The sequence below is a fragment of the Manacus candei genome, unplaced genomic scaffold (genome assembly GCF_025592945.1).
Source record: "Manacus candei isolate 608988 ecotype Guabito, Panama unplaced genomic scaffold, ASM2559294v1 h1tg000103l, whole genome shotgun sequence".
NCBI lineage: Eukaryota > Metazoa > Chordata > Aves > Passeriformes > Pipridae > Manacus > Manacus candei.
In genome coordinates, this window is record NW_026138151.1 from 2,362,527 (window position 1) to 2,383,681 (window position 21,155).

The 21,155-nt window shown below is 43.6% G+C and overlaps 1 protein-coding gene across 20 annotated transcripts in view; it reads left to right on the forward strand.

Moving 5' to 3' along the window:
* Positions 1 to 21,155, forward strand: part of FBRSL1 (fibrosin like 1) — a 506,568-nt gene that overhangs the window by 326,655 nt on the left and 158,758 nt on the right. For all 20 annotated transcript variants that reach the window (XM_051769062.1, XM_051769069.1, XM_051769078.1 and 17 more), the window contains one exon: positions 8,554 to 8,583. In XM_051769062.1, coding sequence (XP_051625022.1) covers positions 8,554 to 8,583 — 30 coding nt within the window. The remainder of the gene's footprint in view (positions 1 to 8,553; positions 8,584 to 21,155) is intronic.

The window sequence follows — 21,155 nt, forward strand, 5'->3', positions numbered from 1 at the left end:
ATAGATAGATAGATAGATAGATAGATCTATTGATCTACTTTTTTCTAACGACAGAGGAGAATTGATTCTGGAAAAGGCATCATTAAATCATCCAAAAATTATGGCAAAAAGTTCTACTGGTATATTAAAGCCTAAAGTAGGAGGTATAGCATGGTACACCAGCCAGAAAGCCTCTCCTGAACGTGGGACAGACATTGCTGTGTCGATGGCATTGGATACTGGCTTTTTAGTTTCTAATGAATTAAACACTTACGTAGCAATACTCATCTGTGTAAGCTCCAGTAAAAGACTGCATTATGGAAAGATATTTCTACCTTTCCTATGGGGGGGAAGGGCAGGGATTTGGGAAACCAAGAGAAATCTGGCGGCTCTTACAGCTTTTCCAAGATGGGTTGGTCACTCTCTCCCTTGAACGAGGTCATTTTTAGACTTGGTTTGTAAGTAGGCAGCTGTAGATCTTACTTTGTAGATCTCAAGGAATAATTTGTGATTATCCCTTTTTCTCCAAAAGTGCTTTCCTGTATATAGGTATAATAATAAAGAAACCGTTTTCAGCATAAAAGATGTGCTTGTCAAACCACAGCAATGATTTTCCAGTTGCTGGCTTTTTTAGTTGTGCAGCCTTCTAATATTTCTGCTTGAATTCTTTCACGACAGAAGCAAATGAAAATTACACCGTGGTTTTTAGGTCTCTGTTCCCTGATTTTTGCTTGTCATGTCATGAACTTCTTCGAAGCAGTGAAATGGCAGCCCATCTCCCTGAGAGCTCCAGACAGATTTCTAAAGTTGTCTTGTTAACAGCTTGTCAGAAACCTACATTTCAGTCTCGCTGAGTTTATATCATGCAAAAAAAAAAAAAAAGTTGCTGGAAATTATGATTTTTACAGGTTCTGACATTTTTCTAAAGAACTGAAATGCTCAAGGCTGCTGTCTCCCTTAACAGGCTGTGCTGTTTTGGGTAATATTCTGCGTTGCATCAACTGAACATCAGAGCAACATTCAGTTTCTTCCCTTTAACATGTTCTTTGAATTATTTAAGGTGTTTTGATGTTGGCTAGAATTCGTAACAAAGTCCTCCAGCTTTTATCCTAAAATATCAAAAAGGTTGAGATTTTTTTCCTTCCCCCCCCCCCTTTTCTCCTTCTTCCCTAACCCTTCCTCCCTCCCTCCTCCCGCTTTTAATAGATCCTTGCATGGATCATCAGGGGACTTTCTTTTATGTTGTACAGCATGAAATGACTTAGTCAGGGTCTTCCTGATTAATTTATGAGTGCTAAGGAAAAGGGAAGGGGGGAAAAAACAGTCCTTGAGGGATTGACCCTAAGCTGCAGCAGATCAACTCAATTTTATGGAATGAAAAGAGACTTAAACAGTATTTTTAGCGTCGGTTTCTCGACCCGCAGAGGTGGGGAAACTCCCTGCATCCGCCAGGCTGGAGCAGGGCGAGAGGAACCCATCTCTCCGGGTGGCTACTGGAGTGAAGCTCCACTCTTCGGAGGCACCGAGCACGTTTAGAGTTAAAGCTGTGGCAGATTGGTGGATTAATGTGCTCTGCCTCCAAGGGACAAATGCTCTTTTTTTTTTCTTTTCCCTTTTCCCTTCCCCTTGCTCCCTCCTTCCCCACTCTGGGCTTGCAGATGACAGCTGTTGGTCACTTAACAAAATGTCCTCTTGATTGCTGCTTCACAACAGGGGCCCCCTCAGACCAAACAGCACATAGCCAGTACAATGCATCACTGCCCCTCGAAATTAGTTATAGTGCTCAGGGCTATTCTTGGCTGCCATAGCTAATACTCTCTTGCTGTTCTTCTCTCTCCCCCTCGCCCTCCCCCTCCGCAGACAAAGGCTCAGCCTATACATCTGTAGTGCTCATAACCTCCCCCTTCCCCCAGCCAAATGCTGAGGAGAGAAAGGGAAAAAAAAAATTGCTGCCCTGAGGCTCAATCTGTTTCTTACAGCTCTACCCCGGCACTTGGAAGCCTGAGCTGGTCTAGCCATGGGGAGGCCCTGACTCATTTCATCAAGCTGTCAGGGAGGCAGTGGAGCTAAGAGGACTCTGCTGCCTGGGGCAAGTTCAAGTCAACATTCGATTTCCGTCCTCCCCCCGGCCCCCGCCTTTCGCTTGGACACTTTCTGTGCTCTGGATCTAAACTTCTCCCCGAGCTGCAGCAGCTCACAGCTTCTTGCCAGGAGGAAGGACTTGTGGGACCTTATAAAGGACACAGTGGCAAAATTGCTGCAATAAATCAGTGGCCCTCTGACACTTGGCGGTAGCTTAATGTTTTGGCACTTTCTTTCCTGTGTATGCCTCAAGTCCCATTAGCAAGCTTTTCTGTCAGTCTGGCTCATGATAAAACTCTCTCTTCCTATCATCTTAAGCAAGCCCCTGCAGACATGAATCCGATGCCAGACTTAATAGGAAACAACACCCTCCCCCTGCACACACGAGCGCATCCCTACACGCTGCACCGAGAGCTGCTCCCGGGAAGTGAGCTCAGAGGGCATGGAGAGGGGAGGGCTCTTAAAAATAGGCTTGATTTTACTTCTTCCTTTAAAAGAGACATTGACAACCTGGGATTTAAGCCTCATTCTTCCCGGAGCCTCGCTATTAAAAGAAAATTCAGTAACTAAGTATGGTTGGAAATAATCAGGTAGCGGTAACATGGCCACCCTCTGGGGCTGTGAGTGGGTGTGCAAGCTCCATAGGTATCTTCACTGTTCATATATTCTATGCAACTTTTTACATATATATTCTACCCTACCCTCTTGCATGGTACTATTATAGACTGTGTATTTTATATTTTTACCTCCTCTTCCCTCAGCCATGCGCTTCCCCAGACATTTGTAGTTGCAGGTAGACTGGTTAGATTACATGTCCCTCCAGGCTGGGATCTGTTTCTTCACATGACTAGCTTAGATGTCTATCACCCACTGCTTAATCATAATGTAAATAATATCTGTAGGTATGTGTGTTTGTGCAGAGGGAAAAACAAGCCTTTCTGTCAGCTGTCTGGGCAGGAACCTGTAACTCCTGTGCTGTACAGTGTCTGGCACAATGGGGCCCAAAGCCTTGAGGCTGTGTAGGCACAACCTGAATCGTAAACTGCTGGGTTTGGGTGAAAAAGGAGATAACCAAGTTGATGTTGATAAGCTGAGGTGACTTCTGTGCAGTTCTCAAAGGCTTGGAGGAAGTGGCTCCATTTGAAATAACAGTGTTTCTCTGCACCTAACCTATGATGTAACACCTAAGTGTTGCCAATCTTGTTGAAGTCTTATGAGAGCTGAGTTGGTTTTGAGTTTGTTTCTTGGAGCTCTTATTCCTGGCGTGAGACAGTTTATATGACTATCTGATTTCACATAAATCAATGTAGCGCTTTTATGATGTGAAGAAAAACTGGATGATCTGGAAGTTAAAACACCAGGGGTAAGAAAAGTTGAAGGATGTTTTCATGGTTCTTAAACTCAACAGAAAACAACCAGAATCACAATACAAACAGTTTTAATACAGCTTGCAAGGAGCCCAGTGCCAGCGTAATGGTAAGAGAATGTCCTTTGCCAAATATGCTGTGGCCTGTTTAGCAGTAGCCATAAATCCATCTTTGCCCCTGTTGAGGTGGTTTGTACAAGAAGGTGATGGAATGAATCAGAATTCCTTGCCTGGTGGGAAAGCCGTGATGGAGGGGGGGGGTCTTGAAAAGTGAGATTCCACCTCAGCATCAAAAAGAATCAGAAGCCACAGGGCGTGGTCTACACATGTGGGAGCTCTGCCTGTGATTCCTCCAGTCTTTAGAGTGCAGTAAGGGAGCAGGTGGAATGGAGGAGATGGTGGAGGTGCTACAGTTGCTGAGGTGAAGATTAGGAAAGCACCAGATTTTCTTACTGCTCTGCGCCCTGTGCCATCCAGAGCCTGAACCCTCAGCCTGGAGCACGGTCCATCAGCACCAGCCCCCAGATTGTGTCCTGCCCTGGTGAACCCATGGAAGTTCAGCAGAGGCTTTGTGGCACTGGGTCACCCTGCAGGAGTTGTGTCATCCTCCTATGCAGGGCAGAGCAAGGAGGAGGATGGAGGAACGAGGCCTTTTTGCAGTGCATGGAGCCAGTTCTACCTGAGTTATGTGTTGTCTCTGCCGAACCAACCTTGTGGGAGGCTTTCTTCTGACTGGAATCTGTCACTGCAAGAAATTGTTTCCAAAAAGGAGCACAATTAGGGGTCGGCTTTGCAAACATTCTTGGTGGAATTGAGAGGCAATTGGCACAACCCAGTGAATAATCCCTTTAGGAGCCTTTATGAACCCAGCACAATGCGTGTTTACAGTCCCGCTTATAGACCAGGAGTGTTAACAGGCCTTTAGAAAAATCCAGGTAATTGAAGCTTTTGTCTTTCAATGAGCCCCCGTGGCTTTCAACAGTTGCCATTCTACACAATTTCTTTAACTTTTTTTTTTTGTTTTGATGAGGGCTTTTGTCCCTCAACAACAGCTGCGTGGGAGGTGAGGCCCTGCCGGGTGGTGGCCTCGGCCTTCGCAGGGAGCGCCTTGGCCTCCTCCTCCTCCTCCTCCTCGCACGTTGGCTCTTAAGACATATTAAATCCTCTGTGGACAAACTGAAGTTTCTCCTGTGACTTCATTATTCATTTCAGCATCCCTGTGATGCCACACAGCCTCCTCAGTGTCTCTGCGCTGGGCCGGGGCTGTGCCGGGGCGGGCGATGGAGGCGAGGAGGAGGAGGAGGCTGAAGGCCGTGACCACAGAGCCCACCCAGCCCACTGCAGCCGTGGGGTTTGGCTCGCACACACCCCCAGCGAAGGGAAGGGAAGGGGTCAGCGGTGGTTCTGCTTTTCACAGGTCTGTCAGGGCAGGTTTGGTTTTGCTGTCGTCAGTTTTTCGGTGCTGTTGCTTGTTCAGCAGCCTGTGGGTTCCTGTTTCTCGATGAGAATGTGGGAGGCTGTTTCTTTAACGTGAAAAGAAGAAAACCTACGGGAATTCCGAAACGTGGGGCCTTTTCCACCGAAGCTTGGCTGTATTTCCTTCAGGAGTAGGTGGGTTGGTAGCCATGAATCTTGAACTTTCCATTTTCGTGTATGTTAAGCCGAAGTCCAGATTTTATAAATATCGGTGGGTTAATTCTTCCCCCATGATCTCCCATCACACAGACTGCTTAGCAGCTTGGGGTCAGTTTGGGATTTCATTCTGACGTGGGTTGAGATGTGGTGTTTTGGTGGTTTAAGGCCGCACGGTAGGAATCAATATAGGGTCAGTGTGTGTGTGTGGGTGACCCTACACGGCTGGAGAGGTGGGAGAGGAATTGCTTTCATAAGGCAAACACGAAGTCAGGCAACTCTCTGTCACAAATGCAGTGTTTGAAGCACCCATCTTGCAGTCCCAGCTGCGTGGAGGGCTCTGTGTCCACGTGTGGATCCGCATCCACAGCCCCGCTGGCTTCTGCAGTTGCAAGACTGATGCAATCATGATTAAAGTAAAGAAGATGTAAGCTAAAATGAAACAAAATTCTTTGCCGTCTCTTCCATTTTAAAAGCAATTAATTATGAAGTCTTTACAGATCCTGAATGGGGGAAAATGTATCCTCAGAGAGCAGATGTTTGCTTCATTCGCGTGTCTGTTTATAAAATTTAGCTGTGGATTTGATGGTTCACTGGCTTTTTGCAACTTTCACTTATCTACATGAGACAAAGTTGCATATTGGTACAAAGCAAAATTAGGCATCTAAATAAAGCAATTCTGCACCTTTTAGTAATGCAAACCATCTGTAATAGGGTTTTATACTCATTATAGGCATTTAAATTTTGGAGGTCATATCTGTTTTCAACAATAAAAAGCCTGACCTCTTTCTTTTTTTAAATATCATAATGCAGTAAGAAATAGGAAGACAAGTTTTGTTAAAAAAACAGAGAGGAGGGCTAAAACACTAACTTGTGTTTGAATAGTAACAGTTACTGAAGTTCAAAAAAAATTGTTTACATCTGCTGTCAAAATATTTTTAGGCGAAATTTATTAATGTTTACGATACTGAGGTTTTATTAAACCAGGATTCATAGGCAAAAGTGTCTGAGTTTTAATGATAATTTTGAATGTTTTCTAGTCAACAGATTTCTGAGTTTTAATTTATTTGGTTACTTTATAGCAGTGTATCATTTTTTAAGACCCTGTAAGAATTAAAATTTGTATCGATATTGCCTGGGCATACAATTTTAAGGAACTCTTGGCTGAGTGCACTAACTTATTTTTATGCCATCCTTATGATAGGTGTAATTCCGTTGTGACATGCTTTAGTCTGAACCATGCCAGTCGAATCACGTCATCAAAATCCTCTGCCTCTAAAATATGAGTGTGCACGTTGAATGAGACTAAAATTGTGACATAGGATACTTTTTCACAGGCCAGGTTTGAAGGGTAAAATAGAAGGTCTGTGTGACCCACTCCGCTGTGGTGGTTTGGGGGACTGCACAGTCCCTGTAGCATTAGAGCTTGATTGGAGCCCCTCGGGGTGGAGGTGAAAGGCCTCCCTCGAGTCAGCCAGTGCTTCTCAGGAGCCTGTAAATAAGAAGTGGACTGCTGTGACTGCATCTTCCCCCACCCCCCACCTTGGTTGTAATGAATGTGTTGCTTTGTCAGCCTGAATTATCGCTGTCTTGAGCAAGCACAAATGCAGCAGGTACTGGGGCAGCCTTTGCCCAGCAAACCTGTTCCAGCATGTCTCGGTGGGATGGACAATTAGTCCCGTTCCAGGCCCAGAGCAGAGACTTTTCATTGTTTGGGGTTGCGTGACACGGGTTTGGGGAAGTCAGCACACAGTGGTGATTTATCAGGACTGATTTCACATTTGGTTGTGAAAAACAGAAACTGCGTTTCCTTGTAATAATTTTCATAAAGTTCAGCCACAGAATAAAAGTCTCCAAAAAAGGCACAAACGGCTTGTGGGAAGGTGTCTACTAAAGACATGGCTATCTAATGTTCTTGTCTACTACAAAGGAATTGGCTGGGACTTCATGCAGTTTGCTGGCATTAACACTGGGTATTCCTATAGGATTTGCCCACCCACAGCTCCTGGCCCCTGCAGAGCAGTGTCCTGCCTTCCTGTCATTCCTTCCGTTTTTCTTTAGGTCCTTTTTTTCCCCAGAATGGTCACACATACAATTAAATCTGTGCACATCCTACTAAACAGTTGGATTGCTCTGAGAAAAACATGCTGTGGATCAGGTGGGGTGGTGTAATATGGTTTCATTTTGAAGGAAAAAGAGATCTACCTAGTCAAGACTGTAGAAAAACAAGTTCGTTAAATCAGGCATTTTCACTGCAATTAAATGGGAATAAGGAGCCAGCTGAGCAGTTTTCACTGCAAAGTCACTGTGGGAGACCCCTCTGCTGTATTGAGTGAGGCTCTTCATGTGCTCACTGTGTTTCAGAGAGTTTAAGAGTAAAAGGTTTCTCAAGTATTTGGGGTCAATCATTTCATGTGCCAAATAAAAGAAGAAGAGATTAAATATTCTCTCAAAAATCAGCAGAAAACTAACAATGTAACAGCTGAAAAATTCTGCTATGTGACTTTAGGGTAAAAGGATGTGACAGGAAAGATTTCCCTTCCCTGCTCCATGAGGAAGTTCTGGACAAAATGACCCAACAGATCCATTTCTTCGTTTACATTCGTGATACCAAAGCATGTGCATCTCATGGACCATTTCCACACTCAGAGCTCGTCCCTGCTGGCTTTCAGAGTTCCCTCATGTTGACCCAGGGAACTCAGTCCAGTTATGGACACCCACCCAGGCCATCCCCATGAGCTGAAGGAGACAATTCCTCTTGGGCACCAAGGCTACAAAACGCCCTGGCCCCTTTCTGTCAACAGACACCGAGAGATTTATTTTTGTTCCCAATTGTAAATCTTTCTGAGCTCCAGCCAGTGAGATGTGCATGTCCTGAAACGTTCAGTGCTCAAGTTATCTCTCCATCATTTGAGCTGTGAAAATAGAGCATTTCATTTTCAGAGCCTGTAAGAGATTACACTCCAAAAGTCTCTGAGTAAACACTTCCTCCTGGGATCGTGATCTCATTCAAACTAAAAAATGTACCAGAATTTATGATGTATTTTAATTACTATTCTTGGTACCACTCATTAAATTAGAAATTGATTGCCAGTTTCACAGTTTCCTTGTTAGATGACAAAGTGCTTATCAAGGTGAAGCAATGCAAAACTGTTACTATATATTCCACAATTTGGGATGATAAAATGGCATGCTTTTTGTTGTGGTATTCATGTTACGGTGGTTGTTATAATGCAGCACTGATTGTCTTTTTTGTTTAAAGCTCACTTTCTCCCATCCAAGTAAGAGTACACCATAAATTTGTATAAGAGAGAATCTGGCTTTGTCTGGTTTATGCCAGCAATGTAAAAGGCATTACTGCACATATCAGAAGTGTGTTTCATTGAACTGTGAACATCATAAACAGCTATCCTAAAGATTTAAGAGGATGATGCAAAAGATCCCTGTACATAAAGGTGTTTCTCAAAATCTTTTTTTCTCTCTCTAATCCACAGTGTGACAGCGAGAGCGATATAGACGATAAGGTAAGACTGAATTTTCTTCTTTCACATGCTCGGAAATTCCCTGGTAGCCAAAATAAGAATGAATTTGAAAATAACGTTTTTCCTCCAGTCTTCATGTCAAATCTAAAAATATGCATAATTGAATGAGAAAACATCGGACCAGGTACTCTGTGATGTAGCTTTTGTTTGCAGGAAAGAAACCCCCGTCAACATAATAGTCTTTCTTGATTATTATGTGAGTATTTGGTGAGTCTTGACTCACAGTGTTAGAGCTGTTTCAGAGGAAGTTTCCTCTGATAACTTGTCAGGAGCCCATATTTTATTTATAGTAACCTTTGAAGATGTCAATTTTGTAACCAGTTTAGAAGATGGGACAACTGGTACCTACCCTCCAAGGCAGTGTGGTAACTGTCAAGGAGCGTTTTGTCATGTTGCATGCATATTTATCACAGAGCAATGGTTTTTCTGACCTTCTTTTGAATACAGAGGTTGGTCACTGAAAGGTTGTAGTCGTGTGTTTGTGTATGGGGATTTCTTGTTTCACCTTTGCAAGGAAAACAGAGAAGTCCCACAACGTGCCACCAGTTGCACCACGCTTTTGAGCATCAAATGTATAAAAGACTTGAGTATTCCTTGCCAGCTTCTCTTGTGGCAGATCAAACTTGGCAGTCTCAGGTTAGATCTTCATCAAACCTTTATTGTATTTTGGCTGTCCAACTTCTTGCATTCATTCATGAGAAGCTGTGGCGTGGAGGCTTCTCCTGGATCAGCATTACAGAAGTGAAGGCTGACTTCAGCAGCCCTGTCTCCTCAGCAGCACCCCCGGCTGCAGCCCTGCATCAGAGGTTACCACGAGTTCAGGAGACTACACTAAAAGCTTCCTCTGCTTAAGTCTTTCTGTTAGTATTGTTAGAGGTTTAGGAGCATTAAGGTTTCTTCAACTTCTTCTTTTAAAAATCCCATTATATACTTAATATCCCTGGAATGTGGCAAAAGCTGTGTTTTGAGATGAAGGCTTGATTGAAGAGAAACATTTAAATATATGTGTTGAATGAAAGATACTGTACATTTTTTATTTTATATTATTCTGTTTTAATTTATATATATATGTGTGTATATATGTAAAAAGTCACTCCCTGAAACCACCCCCCCCCGAGTTCTGTTTCTTACAAGGTTACACAGCAGCAGAGCTGACAGCAGGGGTGGTGAGGGTAAAAAATTATTCCCTAAAAGCTTAGATACCACGGGGTTAAAACATTTCCTAGACTGCCCAATCAAAGAAAGTAAAAGCAATCACTTAGAAAACTGTTTAAAGATCTGCCAGTCAAACCTCAGATGAAGTTGTAAGTGACATGTAGTTTTATTATACAGCTATGCTATTAATGATTATCTAAATTACACTGGTAGACCCAGCTAGCGGCATTACATCTGAGACTGACGTTTGTTAGATTAGGTTTGACTTCACCTTGTAGAGAAGAAATTGAAATCTGAACAACATTGATTAGCTTTCAGAATGTGGGATCTGAGGTTACCTTCAGAGGAAGCTGCATTGTGTTTGGCTGGTAGCTTACTGTCCTTTACAGCAAATGAAAGGCTGTTATAGTGTTCCTTCCCATTAATATGGCATTTCTTTACATATCTGTAACTGCAATTTGACCTTCTAGGCTCACGTATTTCCCAGCTGCCTTCTCCTTAAGGTGACTCCGCCTTAATAACAACATTTCTTTTCTTCATAAGGAGAGCAGCGCAAGATCATCATCTTTCTATCTCTTGCCTGATCTGTAGAGACATGAGACATGACACAGTTCTATTAAATAGGTCTCTGGAATTAAGTGGGGTTTCTTTTCCTGTCAGCAAAGACGTGGGCACGTGCATGTAAACTCACCAGGGTTGAAGTGAAGATGCTTCAAACCTTTCACAGGGATAATGTAAGTGCCTTCCAGTTGGGGAACAGAAGGGCAGCCTGACTTGCTGTGTTGGTACCTGGCATACTACACTCCTCTGGAAACTCATCCAGTGTCTGCCTAAAACGTAACCTGCCTGATGCAACAAGGAGCTATAAAAATATTGGTGTGGATATCCTGAGGGATTACACTCGTTTTCCCCCTTCCATGTGTTGGCAAAACGTCTCTCCTGTTAACACTCCCTGGCTATTGCAGCCAGGTGGAGAATTCGCCCTCCTGCCCAGCCCAGCATCAGGCTCCCGAATTCCGTGATGGGTCAGCTGCATTTCCCAGTGCTACAGAACAGTCCTGCTTTCCTGCTTGGTCAGCAAGGAGCAGCTTTTCCTAGGTACACCTACACACACTGGCACTAATGAAGGGCAGGGCAGGAATTACTAATGTGCTTCTGATTTGCATAACATTTTTTGTCAGTCATAAACAGTGGATCACTGTCGTCTGGGTGTAACTCACGAGGAAAGCAGACAAAGAAAGAAGTTCATGTACAAGTACAAACTGAGTCAGCAACAGAGGTAGAAGCAAAACTGAAATTTTCCACCTCCTACTTCTCTCTCTGTACAGTGCTAGTAATTATCCACTATTTATTTAGTTCATAGGTATATGGGCTATTGAGCTCTTAATGTTTTCAAACGCAGACATTAGAGTAAAATTGAGGTTTTACCCTCGCTGCATTGTAAAACATAAACACACTCCTGATGGTTTGGGTTTTTGTCTTGTGCAGTGTTGTGCAGGACTCCAGGGGAGGAAAGTAATTGAGCATAGTCAGTCACACGTACAGTGTCTCAGAACCAAGGAGCCATTACTTTAGTGCAAGGTACAGTTCCACAGCAGATTGTGAGAGTGTTTCCAACCAGTGCACTTCTGTTTTTAATAATCAGAGAAGAGGAGCTCAAGGCTGGGGACTTGTCTATCCCATCTACTTTCTGAGAACTGTCTCTGGCCAAGTATAGCCTTTCACTTCTGCATCACTGCTGAAATCTCAAAGGAAGTAAGTGGGATGATACTTTCTCACACCTATCATTCTGTCACCACGCACTTCTCAAAGAACTGTTTGAGATACCCAGGCTAATAAAGTGAGCTGTCCAGCCATTTAACCAAGCGAGAAACTTAGCAAGTCATGCGTTCTGAGAGATGGAAATGCAAATCCTGGTTCTGCATGTTCAGTGAAGGACATTGGGTTGGACTCTGCAGCTGTTGGGAGGGTTGTAGGGTGGTTTGTCGAAGCTGTGAAAACAATACTGTGCTTTTTGTGAGGGAAGAGGGAGAGAAAGGGAGTCAGTCTGATGGTCGTATTACAGTGTCTCTGCTCTGTGCAATAGCTGCGATGTGAAGCTCACGGTCCATAAACATTGTTACTGAAAATATATACTTCCTTTAATAGCAACAACAGCATTAACAGATAGCAATTACCCTTCATTTTCAGGAACTATAAAGTCTCCATTAATTCAAGATTTATGTAGTTATAGCATTTAGCACAGGAATAACACCACAGAGAATTGGTTTATACACATGTAATGAGAGAGCTTATGGCATACTTTAGTGAACATTAGCATAATAGAGTAATATAAACCATCAACAGTTCCACTTATTGTCTCTTACCTGCTTTAGCATCACTGTGAAAAGTGGCTAGCAGCTTGGTAATGTGCTCTGTTAAATGGTGTTCTGCAGAAAGCCAAAAGTCAACTTGTGTAAAACAAGGGAATGAGTAATCTCTGCTCGTTACTCCAAAACGTTGCTCTCATTTTTTTAATAACAGTGTTCAAGATTGCATTAAAAAAAAAAAAAGGCTATTTCTTTCTTTAAAAGTAATTCCATGTTCATCTTCTTTCAGTCTTGGATTTCTCTCTGCTGTGTGCAAAACTGTGGCTTGTCAGCTTAATTACGTGGCCCTGCAGTGTAAGCGAGCTCTCCAAACCAGGGTATCAAGCATTCTTCACTTAATGTGGTGCTAAGTAAGATGTACAAAAGATGTACAACTGCATTTCTGAGTTGAATCAGCATTCACCCTGTATTGGTTTTGTGCTTTGTGTTTTAGCTGTAGTAAGCAACCTCAGAGACAGGTGAAGTTACATCCAAGATGGAAACAAAAAGTTTTGAGGTCAGGTTTCTAAATCAGTGTTTTCACGCGACTTTCTGCAGCAGCCCAGTGAGTTTGTTAGGCCCTGCTTTGGGCAGTGTGAATCAGCCTTGCCGTGCTGGAGTTTGCTGTGCTCATTCCTGAGTCCCAGGAGGTGCCTGAAGTGTCAGCAGCACAAGAGGAGGTGCAGTTCAGCCCCGGATGGATGGGAGGAGGAGGTGCTGTGGTCGCTCCAGCCCAGGCTGGGTTCCATCCTGTGGTGCAGATGCAGAACAGCTCATGGCCCAAGGGGGAGATCACAGGGAAGGGGCTCAGGTAAATGGGGGGACACTGTCAACAGCAACTGTGTCTCAGCACAACAGCAGCCTCCTTGTTGTCCAGCTTTGATTTTGCAGGTAATAAGGTGAAGGGGGGATTTGTAGGTGTTTAGGTTTTAGGAGGCATTTGAGAGGGCAAGTCAGGGAGCTTTATGGCCGTGAATGGGAGGTTATTCTCTGCAGCAAAAGGCACAGTGGCAAGTAGTAAGGAGGTGCTTATTTGAAAGTTTAACAAGGGGATGATCAAGTCAGACCAGTGAGAGATGGAAGTTTACAGCAATGCTGAATGTCAGTGTTGGGAAGAAGAGGTAAGCTGTGAAAGAGTCAAAACGTGAAGAGTGACAGTTTGGCATTTGGGAAGTGGGAAGCTGTGTAGCAAGCAAAGCCACAGACCAGGAAAATGATCTTGCAGCAGCTTTTCCTTGGCTCAAGGACACAGGTACATCAGCTGTCACCAGGGGAAAGGTTAAAATGGTAGATGAAAGGTGAAGTAGTGAGAGCTTGATCAAGAGCTTAGTTGTGTGGATGAACAGAGGATGCTCATTATGTTACAGAGAGCAAGGATATACAGGACTTAAACATGGGTTGAATATCACAGTGTTGGAAGTCAAAGACAGTGATGAGAACTGTGGGCTTGAGTGAGAGATGGAGGTGATAAGAGTGGAAGCAATGAGAAGAATAAACTGTGTGGAAGATCTGGGAGATGAAACTGTCACTGCTGTTTCAGCTGTGTTGACCTTGAAAGGGTATCCTCAATCCCACAGGAAAAATCATAGTTTAGGCAGCAGGAGAAAGGGATGTAATTAAATGGAGAGAGGTCTAGGAGTTGCTCTAGTAGGAATGGTCACTCTGTGTATGAGATGACCCAGCAATAAGATAAAGCCCCCACCAGCACTTTTTCTGGAAGCTTCTCTTCCCCTGCTCCTTACATTTTATCTAGCAATGGAAAAAGTGGGTTCTATCTGATAAGTCTGTTGTTTCCATGAGGCTGGAAGTTTAGTTTCCACTTCAAGTAATCTGTAATTTGCTGGGTTTGAACCCTACCCAAGCCAAGGTCCTCAAACTGGTTTTGTCCATCGTTCAAATGTCCTTTTTTCTGAAAAATTAAACTTGGTACTTTTCCAGAAATTCAGATTCTTACTGGCTGCAGCAGAAGGGAAAGATCAAACATGGAATTGAACCGAGGGCTTTCACATGGCAGTATTTGCACTTCTGTTAGCATTACACTTCAGTCTGTGACAGTTTTCAGCTGTGGCTAATAATCAGAAGTCTCCATTTGCCAGTTACTTCCCAGCTGGGTTCTCAGACAGGATTTCAGTGGTCCTTTTACCATAAGATGTCCATTCAGCAGTGCTGAATGCTGCTGTGGAACCCTGTGCCTGGGCTGTGCTGCAGGCTTAGCATCACTCAGTAGTGCTGCATATGTACATGTGCATGCACACACATGCACAGCAGCAGTGCTCCTTCTAAGCTTTAATTCTTACAGACTGAAAGCCCAGTGATACAGAGTGAAAACTAGTGAGAAAGCTGACTCCCATGTAGTAGTAACTGGGCAAAGATGGTTAATTCTCCTAATGGAAGAAAGGCTCTGTTTTACAGACAAGCTGCATGTTGTTATTAAGAACAGATCTGCTTTTTAAATAATATCAAAATATTGAATTTAAAATAACCTTGTAGCCCTCGAAAGATTTGGGTGCTATAAGCAGGCAAATGTAACGTTGTTGCCAGTACAGGAAGACAAAAATTCACCACTCAGTGAATTTATGTTATTTCATCGTTCTCCATGAACAGATTTACCAGCAAAATAGCATCCTCTAAGCCCACTGCATTCCCAGTTCACTCAGTTGCTCTTTGGGAAATGCCAGATGGGAGAGAGACTTGGCATGCCCTCAACTTCCATCGTTCCACCCACCATGTGCAGGGAGCAGACACAAAGGTTCCCACTGAGACTTGGGGCAGTTGAAGCCCTTCCAGAGGGAGAAGAGCCTTCCAAGTTGTGCTTCTCAGCTGCAACTCCAGTAAATAATATTAATAATAATGGCCCTCCTTGACCTTTGTATTTAAATAAAGCAAAAGTGCAGCTGAGAAAATGAGTCAAAACTTCAGCACCAATGTTCTCCCCTCCTACTGAGATTTTGTGTTTTCTTCTTGTCCAGACAAAACCTCAAATTTTAAATACATTATTCTGTATATAAAAAGCTGAGTCATCACAGTCTGTGGTGCCCATATTCATTCTTGAAAATGTAGAGAAAAAAAAACTTCAGAGCAAACAATGAGAAGAGCCTTCGAGTTTGCTGACAAAAATCCATCATTAACTCGCATAAAAGAACTGAAGAGATCTTATGGAGAGCTCTTGGGCATGGCAGGATAATTCCAGTTCTGCTGCTGGCAGTCAGCATGTCCCTAACTCTCTGCTTTCTCCATTGTTTAACATCTCCCTGTCTCAGTTCCCCATCCAGCATTTTCTTATCTTACCAGGGACCTTGTGAAGAAACTTTTAAGACTTGAGGCATCAGGGAAGAGAGCAATCCTGTACAGCTGTCTGCCCACATCAAGAAACACCATTATAACACAGCCTTAAATCTAAAGGCAATGGCAGTAACTCCTTGGAAGGTGATCAGAAAGAACAGAACAGAGTAGGCAGGTGATAGGAATTGACAGCTGAGTTAGGCAATTCCATTAATTAAATCGAATTATATAATTAACCGTAAAGATGCCGAGATGAGAATTTTGGAGGATGCCTACTCCAACAGCTGCAGTTGCAGGCCCTCTTGGCTTGCAGAGTTTCTCACGTGTTCCAGGATTGTTTACCAGGTTAATGCAGAAGAGCACAGTGTGCAGCACTGTGTCCCCTGTGCAGGTGTGAAGGATACAGCTCAAGGATGGCCCATGAGTCAGCTTTGGGTTTTGTAGCTTTCCAGCAGTTCTTGCTTCTGGGTCTCATATGCAACAAAATCCAAACAAGGTTTCACAGGAGTTTTCCAGATATGTAAGAGACAGTAACAACATTTTTATCAGTAGTAAAGACTAGAAGTGATGCCTGCCTGGCCTTGCTTGGGAATTCACCCTTACTGAAAGCATCATGCTTGAAATGGGTGTTCTGTTGCCAAGGTGAGTCTTCTATCTCTTATCAGCTGCTGTTTTCACTTATCAGCTGCTTAACAACTGCTTCTTTTGTCTGCCAGATCAGTGAGGGACTTGTCATGGCACCCTGTGTGAGGAGATGCTTCAGCTGGTGCTGCCCAGCCTTTGCTGTGCAGCCTCAGGGACAGGAGTCCTGGCTTCCCCCAGAAATGCTTTACAGAGAAAACTCCAAGCAAGACAGGCTAGAATATTTACAAATATGTTTGTAAAAAAGCCTCTCCCCCCTCCCTGCAGGATCACCCCTCAGTTCCAGCTCTGGCTGCAGTACAGACGTGGGCTCACACAGTTCTTCCCAGGCAGCAAGGAACAGTCCTTGTCTGTCAGTCACCTGTGAGCCCTCAGCTCCAGGTGTAGACCAGGAGTGAGCCAGTCATTTTTCATGCTGTGATCTGGCTTCCTGCCCCCTCTCCCACATCTTCCTTTTGATCCCTGCTGCGCTGTGGAAGCCTCTGCCAGCAGACTGGGCTCTGTTCCTGCTCTGGCTGCTCCTGGGATGGGGAATTGAACCTTCCTCTGCTCTGCCCACCCTTGATGCTCGGAGCAGCCCCATAGCACGTTACCTGCAAACACAACAGTTTTCCCTCATCACAAAATTCAAGTTAGCATATCACTTCTGATTCCATATTAATTATTATTAGTTTCTCTGTATGTACTTTAAGACTGTCTAATTCAAGTTAGTATTTTGTACTTTTTAACATTTCTTGATGGTATTTTACCATCAAGATGATGGTAGTTTACCAGCTGCAGTTTACCCAGCTGCATTTTTCTTGAGAAGGAAAATGTTCTCCTTTGCAACTGACTCACGTTTGGTTTTGTAGTATCTGAAAGTTCCACTTGATTTCTGTCATGGCTCTTGGTCTTCCAAAGTTTCTGTATTTTGGTGAGTTTCCTCTAATTTTGTTTGATATCCATGTGACTGTCTGAGGAATGTGATTTTACATTTCAGTCAGAGCTGTGCACGAGTTCAGAACGGAGCAGGGGTTGGATGGAGCTTCTCCGAGTTCTTGTCTGCGTAAGACAAGATGATGAGCGTGGCAGGATGAGTGCAGGCTAAAGCAGAGGTGAATCTGCAGCTTGGGCTCTGCAGCACATGCTGCTGCTCAGCTCCTGTCAACACTGTGTCCAGAGGCATCAGCAGTTCTGCCTGATCAGATCCACTGATGCCCAGACTTCCACTCCTCCATGGTCAGGTTGGAATATCTCACACACACACACAGAAGGCTTGGTTTCCAAGCCTTTCCTTGGCCTTTCCCACACCTGTGTCAAAATTAGTTGGAGATCTTTACCCAAATCTTTGGCAGCAGCTGACTCAATTTGTGGTTTACTACTCCTGACAGTTTATTGGGGAAGCAAAGCGCGCCTTCATCTCCAATAATAAACAGCCCACCCGCCGACACTTTGACAGACTTAATGGTTTTTTTATACAAAAATGGACAGACTTAATGTTTCGACTGTAGCGATCATCTGTCCTGATCTCCTTAATGAAATTAGATTAAGTGCACCTGGGAAAATGCTGAGACGGCACATTGCCTTCATCACCTTCCTTAATTTAAAACCAATTTGCGGGGAAAATATCCTCTGAAGCTGAGGGAGGCAGAGAGAAGGGGGAGGGAAGGGGATTTTAAAATCTATCTGGATAGCTACTGGCAGTTTTAATTCCTTTCCCTGCTGGCAATGTGAAATATTAACAGCCTTAAGAACAGGGAGTTTAAAGACTTACTAACCTTTCTGCCTTTCTTAGGGGAAACAGAAACAAAACAAAATCTTTACCATCCAGATCACATATAGGAACAAAGTCTGAGGCATGCTGGGGCTTGGAGTTGGGGCTGGGCAAGGAAGAGAGAAACAGCTGAAATGTGAAAGTGTCCTTTCCAAGAGTTAGACCATGTTTTCCTAAAATGGATTGTAACCTCTGGGTGTTGGTGATGCTCACTGTCCGTTACCTTGATAATGATTTACTTGTGCAGAAAAATAGTAATTTGCCTAGGTAGCTGTGAAATCAGGTGCAATATGTGCAATATGATATGACCTGAAAACGAGTGCAAATGTTCCTTTGGCTCATTCTGAGGAGAGCAAGAAACATGTCTTTTTAATTAAAAATAAAACGTTGCAGAGTGTAACCACAACTGTTTTTCCATGAAGGATGATTCCTGTTCTCTCACTCTGACTCCATGGTTGGAAGCACACTGACAGGCTCAAGGTCTTCCACCACTGAGGTGGTCAGAGGGTAGTCTGTGATGGGCTGGAAAGTCTCTTTATAGCAGAATTTTAAATGCTTACAGCCTTTGTGATTTGGACCACTCAGAACCTCAGTCGTGGTGACCTGTGAAGAAAAAGTCATTCAGAACAACCATGTTGAAAGTCCCAGTTAAATTATATTTATTAGTGGAGTTGGGGCCCGATTTTTCAAAAGTACTCCTCACCCTAATCAAAGTCAGCAGTGCTCAGAGCATCCCAAAATCTGTTCAACCATCTTTCCCCACTTGACTGGTCTATCACTGGGACTCCTTGTGTAAGTGGGAGTTTGTATAAGAAGCCCAGTTGCTGTCAATGAATAATTTAAATAGCTTAAGCCTCAGACATGCTTCTTAATAATGAGGGAAATCAGCCCCATATGTCCTTGTCCATAAATACTAGAAGATGGGGACAAGTCACTATTAAATGGGATTCATTTATTTTTAAATGGAATCGTGAAAAGTGTTTAAAAGGTAATCAAGCATGTGTAGCTATCCTGAATATTATAAATATAAAAGAACATTAGCCTAAAATTGAAAGGGATTCCATTCATATGTAAACTGAATTGAGGTATCATGCAAGGATAAAAGTGCAGAGTAACCTTTGGTAACTAACAAAGATATTAAAGTGTCTGTTCTTTTTGTTAGTTGCCACAAAGGTACCTGAAGTGACCACTGTGTGTTACACATGTCACTGTATATTAGGGACTCTCAGATCCTGGTTACTGAGTGACTGCAGCCACTTTTACCCTCTTTAAATCTGTAGATAACCTCACCCTACCTGCTGAAGGTGAAGTTGAAGAAAGTAGGATTTCTTGTATTGTGGTTATTGAGCTTGTCCCCATAAAAAGACATATATCCCACCAAAAAAGTCTTCCTCCCATCCTTGTATTTTTAGTTCCCCTTTTCTGTGAAGTGGGAGTTTCTTGTCCTACTTTTCAAGATCCTGCACCACGCCACCTTTTCCCATCTCTCAGTTTTTGTCTGACGGCATCTCTGACACCTCCTCTGCTCTGCCCGTGCTGCTGGCCCTGGGCTGGAAGCTGCCAATCTCTCCTTGGTGGTTTTCTCCATGAGACAGGCTGCCTTCGAGGACAAATCTGTGGCTCTTCCCCTCAAAACCTACCCAATGTTATATATAGGATGGTGTGCATTTAGTGGTTGCCTGTATTTACTGCAAGTGTTATATTTTAGAATCCATAAGACAGAGAGCCCATCCTGAGGCATGGGGAAGGGGAGAAGTATGCCTGCCAGCTAGATGATAGTTATTTTTAGTGGTACTGTAAAGTCAATTAGAACTAAGGCAGATCTGTATTAAAAGTTAATTCATATTAAGAATAGCACTGCACTAGCCACCACTTTCATCTGGAAGCAGGTGCAAGTCCATCTGTGCTGCCTGATTTTAATGTGGTCCAGTGCAAAAAAGAGGATGTTTTTAAGCCATCTTATTAGTTTCAAAAGTTATTATATCCCATCTTCTCAGCAAGTCTCTGTGATCACCAGTGTTGAATTGATTTGTCAGTGCTGCCAGTTTGCATTGCCGTGGATGCAAAGGAGGCAGGAAGAAGTACAGTTCTTGCCTGGGCAGTCTTACAGTTTCCAACAATAGCTCTTGGCTGTTCAGCTGGTGAATATATTCAGTACAGTAGCAGTGCTTGAAAACATTTCACACAGGCCTGTAAGCCCCAGTGTTCATTGGATTCGTTCTGGGCTGTGCTCTCAAACTTTCTCCTCCCTCCCTGCCCTGCCTCCTTTTTGCCTTCCTTCTGCCCAGTGGTTGCCTTTCAAATCCGTCCTGCCCAGTGCAGATAAACAGCACAAAAAGGATGGAGTGGAGGTACAAAAGGTGATGTTGTCACCTCTCAAGGCAGCACTCTTCTTCCCTCTGCTCAGCAGGATGACCCAGTAAGGCTAAAGTCTGGTTGTGTACCTGGATCTCCTCTGCACCAGTTTAAATGCTCACTGAAGTGCTGTGAGACAGCAGATTGAATGTGCCCCAGTGCCCTGCTGAAACCAGAGCTCAGTTTTCCCCCGTTCCCAAACACACATAGCCCAGGGGCGTTGGGAGCGTGTTTGGAGTCGGGGCTGCAGCGGCACAAGAGACCATTTCTTGTGGCTGAGTGCTGAAACTCGCTGTTCTGTGACCTTCAGTTGTGGCTGTGTCTTAGGCTTGTACCTTAGGCAAAATTCCCATTCATCGTGCCATTGTAAAGAGCAAACATTGGGGGGGGCAAAATAACTCTGCGGCGAGAGCTGGATAATGTAGTGCAAGTCCATGGCCTAATTCCTCTGATGATGTTGTTTAAAACATTATTTTCTCATTACCCTTTGTGAGCTGAGCTTCAGAGCTCTCCATTAAAAATAACAGCAGTGACTTGAATTAATTGGTTAGAAAACATTTCTTCTCTCAGCCATGTTCCACAACAAAACCTGGGGAAGCCAAGAAAAATGCTGGCCCAGATTTGGAATAAGTTTTGTTTAGAGGCCTGAAGCCTACACGTTGCTCTGCAGACAAACACACACATCCGTGGGTCTGTTTTAACTGCCTTGGGTTTACAGGAAAAGCAGCCAGGCCGGCTGCAGGGCTCAGAAACAGTTGCTTGCCAGATTCTGATTTATTTGACAGCCTCCGTAATAAAGTAACTATTTGTCTAACTCTTCCTGATTAGTCTGAAGGGGTCTGCCAATCTGAAGAGGATTGACTAGTCAGGAAACCACTGGTATTTTGGCTTTTTTTTTTTTTTTCTTTAAGGGCTGTGATATTATTTGCAATAATTTCTCCTTTATTAAGTTTGGCATTTCAAAATAATTCACTGCTGCAATGTGAACATTTTCCACATCAACAATAAGTCTATTACGG